General features: G+C 59.3%; 1 protein-coding gene across 1 annotated transcript in view; it reads right to left on the bottom strand.

Moving 5' to 3' along the window:
* The window catches only part of AMOTL2 (angiomotin like 2), a gene marked incomplete at its 5' end in the record, with an annotated part of 5,904 nt that extends 1,833 nt beyond the window's left edge, over nt 1-4,071 (bottom strand). Inside the window, 5 exons of the mRNA XM_010138513.1 lie at nt 19-137; nt 797-889; nt 1,040-1,184; nt 1,722-1,956; nt 3,419-4,071. Coding sequence (XP_010136815.1) covers nt 19-137; nt 797-889; nt 1,040-1,184; nt 1,722-1,956; nt 3,419-4,071 — 1,245 coding nt within the window. The remainder of the gene's footprint in view (nt 1-18; nt 138-796; nt 890-1,039; nt 1,185-1,721; nt 1,957-3,418) is intronic.
* Nucleotides 4,072-4,074: the final 3 nt, after the last annotated feature.

Raw genomic sequence — 4,074 nt, 5'->3', positions numbered from 1 at the left:
CCCCTGGCCGCCCGGCGCCTGGGCCCTGCTCAGCGCCTGCTCCAGCAGCTCTGCCCGCCGCCGCTGGTCCTCGTTGGCGCTGCGCAGCAGGGACACCTCCCGCTCCAGCTTCTCCTTTTCCTGCTGGTGCTCATAGCCTGCAACAGAGCCCCCAGGTCTCAGCTGAGGAGGCTCTGCCACCCTGAGGCTAGTCCATGAAGCCCCATGGGGGCTCTCTGCTCCCCAAAATATGGCTTTGCCATCACGCCACCAGCACACAAAGTGTAGGGGGGCCAGGGGCAGCCCTGCCAGGCAGACAGCCAAAAGCCTCCTTTTGCCACGTTACAGCCCAAATTTTGGGTCGTGAAGAGGAAAAGCTGCCCAGTGTAAATCCAGACACCTTAGGAAAGGGGATGCAATTTCTCCCACCTCTCTGCTAAAATAATGGATTTAAATACATTTTCCAAAAGAAAAAAAAAAAAAAGCCCAGATCTGCACAGCTGAGAGGCACAGAAGGGAGTAGGGAGAGAAGGGCTGGGCTGGCGCAGGGCAGGACTGCCGGCTCAGAGCTGGAAGAGCCAGCACAGCAGCGGGATTTGGGAGAATGCGGTTCGCGCCGCTGGCCGGCGGGGATTAATGGCTCGAGTCCAGCGCCAAGAGCGGCTCCATCCTCCCCCGGGGAAGGGCAAGAGCTGCTGTCCGCTGCCTGCCACCCGCCACCTCCTCCTCCAGCCAAAAGGAAGCATGCCGAACCCCGCCGTCCCACTCACGGATGCCACAGGGAGCTGGGTGACAACAAGCATCCCCTGGGACTTACTCTGAGCCAGGAGTTTGGCCACGCTGCCCTGGTTGCTCTCCTGGCTTTCCTGGGTCTTGCTAGCCAGCTGCTTGTTCGCAGATTCCAACCGCTCTGATCCAAAGGCAATTAAAATTAAGGAAGAGTTAAACAGATTTCAGCCAGAGGAAGTGGGGGAAGTCTGGCTTCCCGTGGAAACACCCAGGAGGAAAAGCCGGGAAACAGAGGGAGCCCACAGGGATGGGGACATGGAGGGTCCCTCACCTTTCAGGTCCCGGTTGAAGTCCTGGAGTCGTCGCATCTCGCCATCTCTCTTGTTCCTCATGGCTTTCTCCAACGCTTCCCGCTTGGAAGATGCCTTGACGAGATTTTCATAATCTTCAGAGATGCGCTGGATCTCACTCTCCAGCTGGGGTGGAGGAAGGGACAGGCCAGGGTTAGATATTCGTGGAATGAGGAAAGGAGAGGAAGACGCTGGCCAAAGCTCACCCGGCTTGCTCAGCCCAACCCAAGCTGCCAGAGGAGCTCAGCACACCCATGGGACCCCCTGCCCTGACCCCCAGTGCGTGTTTTTTGGGGAAAAACGAATTTTTTTCTGCCTTTCTTGTTGAGAAGAGTCCCCCTGCAGGTTCCGGCTCTGCCTTATCCCGGCCAGCGGGGAACAGCTGCCCCTTGTACGCGGCTGCACAAAGGGCTTTCTGTGGTGACTGGGAATGGGGGGGACAGCAGAGGGAGGGGGTGACCAGAGAATGGGCTCCTTCTCCTCCATCCCAACTACCGCACCGCCAAAACGCAGCTGCTTGGAGAGGAACAAGCTGCCGGAGGCAGGGGGAGAAGGGATTAAAACGCTAAAGGGGGTAAATTTTCACAGCAGCTGGGTGAGCATCCCCCCAGGCAGGGGCACATGAAGTCATTCATGGCCATGGGGCTGCCACTGTTTGCTCACCTTCTGGATGCGGCTCGCCTTCTCGGCGCAGTTCTCCAGCTCCTGCCGCAGCTTCTCACTCTCCCGCCGGAGCCTCTCATTCTCCCGCAGGACTGCATCTGCCCGGGCCAGGCGGCTACCTGCTGAGACCGCCTGAGCGCTCACCAGTGCCTCTACACCCGCAGAACCCAGTGTGTCTGGGCACAGGGTGCCCGGTGGTGGCAGGAAAGTGGCGGAGACATGGGTGGGCAGCACCCTGCAGGGAGGAAGGAGAGGCATGCCCAAGGGGTTTGGCAGGGCAGGAGAGCTGACGGCATGTCCAGCATCCCCGTTACTGCTCCAAACCCACAGGCCAAGCAGGTGCCAGAACCTTTGAGTGACCCCAGAGGAGGAGGGAGGTTCCAGGAAGCGCCTATCCTGCTTTTCGGAGCCGGGAAGCATTTGCTTTCTAAAAGGCACTCATCTGAGCACCCTCAAATATGAAATATACCCCATCTCCCAGGGGTGCCTTGATCTGACAGCTCCAGGACCTGGCTGGTGGGTCAGGATGGGCTCCCAGCACCCCAGACCCACCGTGTTGCTGGGGATGCTGCAGAGGGTTGACAGCGTGACAAACGATGCACCTTGGAAGCTGGCAATGCTGCCCATTTTCCTTGTTTTCTGGGCAAAGCAAAGATTGCTGGCAAGTCTCCTCACCACCAACCTATTAATACATGCTGGCTGTATTTGGAAGAGCAGGGCCGGCCCGGCCGCCCCCCGTGCAACCGCTCTGAGTTCCTCGACAACCCACAGCCTAATACCCTGTGCAGGGTGGCTGTGCACGGCCCAGCCCTGCTCTGCTGCGGGCTGCCCGCCAAGGGCCTACATTCCTGCGGGATGATATAGGAGCAAGGAAGAATAAATACATCTTCCCCACAGCTCCCCTTCCCCTCTTTGTTCCCTGGAAGGAGAAGGTTTTCCTGCTGGAGATGCTATACCTCTCTGCCTAGATAGGTCAGCAGGGCTGGGAGCAGTGCGTATCTTCCCATCGAGCCTCCAATTCCCTTCTTTCCATCATTTTCCACATTGGAAGAAGTTGCTTCCAGCCCTTCCCAAACGCCAGGCAATGCCTGGACCTCTGGGCCCTCTCAGCCACAACCTGGGGCTTTGCTGGAGGCATCAACCTGCCAAAGGGACGGGGATATCTGACCAATGCTGCTCATCTCCTCCAAGAACCAGCCGGCACCAGCCCAGGCTCAGCTCAGCAGCAATCCCACAACACTGGCAGCAAACCAAGGCTACGCTCAGGACCACACGGTGGGTTTCCACAGAGCAGGGAGCACATTTGCCTTTCACTCTTCCCCGTGCCTGTTCCACATTTAGTGGTTTCCTGAGCTGGTTCCAACTCCTAAACGAACCCCAAATTCCTCCCAGTGCATGGGGGAGGAGGGGGCAGGGTCTGCAGAGGCAGTGGGATTTTCATCACTGGTTGGAAAAAAACAACCGTACTGGGGGAAACTGGGGAGACCAGAGGACTGGAGGGGTCCCCACATATCCCCACGAGCTGAGTGGATCTGGCCCCACAAGGACAAAGGGTTTGGCAATGGATGCCCTGGGCCACCCTCTGCCCTCCAGCATCCCGCATCTTCCAAGCATCCATCCCAGCTGCTCCTGGGGCACTGTGGCTTGGAGGCACTTGCTGGGCACCCCAAAAGTGCGGCCCAGGGGCTGCAAGTTACCTGATTTCGGGATGCTGAATTCCAGCACCTTCCCGGGAGCAGGGCTGTGGTTCAGCCAGGTAAGTGTCCTGGGAAGGGATGATGTAGGGATATTCTGGAGGAGGGCCCTGAGGCTCCGGCCTCTCAGGGTGCTGTCCTCGGAGGGCAGTATGCTGGTGGTGACGGGAGAGCTGCGGGTAGCTATGGGAAGCACTGATGGGGCTCTGCGCTTTGGCTCCATTCCTCTCCAGCGACATCCGCATCAGCCGCTCACTCAGTGACCGCACGTGGCCATGCTTCAGGTCCTTCAGCCCCTCATCAGGGCGTTGGGCCCTGCGTGGACCGTTTTCGCCCCGAATCGCTAGGCTGGCCCCTCCGGGCTGCTGTCCACCCCGCTGCAAAGCATAGTACTGGGAATGTGCCTTGGCTTCTTCGTAGGTCGGGAGCTCCTCACCCTTGTGATGAGGTTGGCAGAGCCGATAGATGCTGTTCTCCAAGTAGATGTGGTCAGAGTGATGCTCTTGGCCCTGAGGCTCCTGCCGCGTGGACTGCTGCACCATTTGGCTCTCCTCAGGACTGAGGCTCTCCAGGGAGGAGCGGGGGCTGCTGGCACCGCCGGCACCGCTGCGCAGGGCCTGCTGTTGGATGGCCAGCAGCGTGCGGTTCTCCGTGAGGTT

This window comes from Buceros rhinoceros, unplaced genomic scaffold (genome assembly GCF_000710305.1).
Source record: "Buceros rhinoceros silvestris isolate BGI_N320 unplaced genomic scaffold, ASM71030v1 scaffold29200, whole genome shotgun sequence".
Classification (NCBI taxonomy): Eukaryota; Metazoa; Chordata; class Aves; order Bucerotiformes; family Bucerotidae; genus Buceros; species Buceros rhinoceros.
Note: the sequence above shows the minus strand (reverse complement) of the source record. Positions and strands in the feature narration are given on the sequence as shown.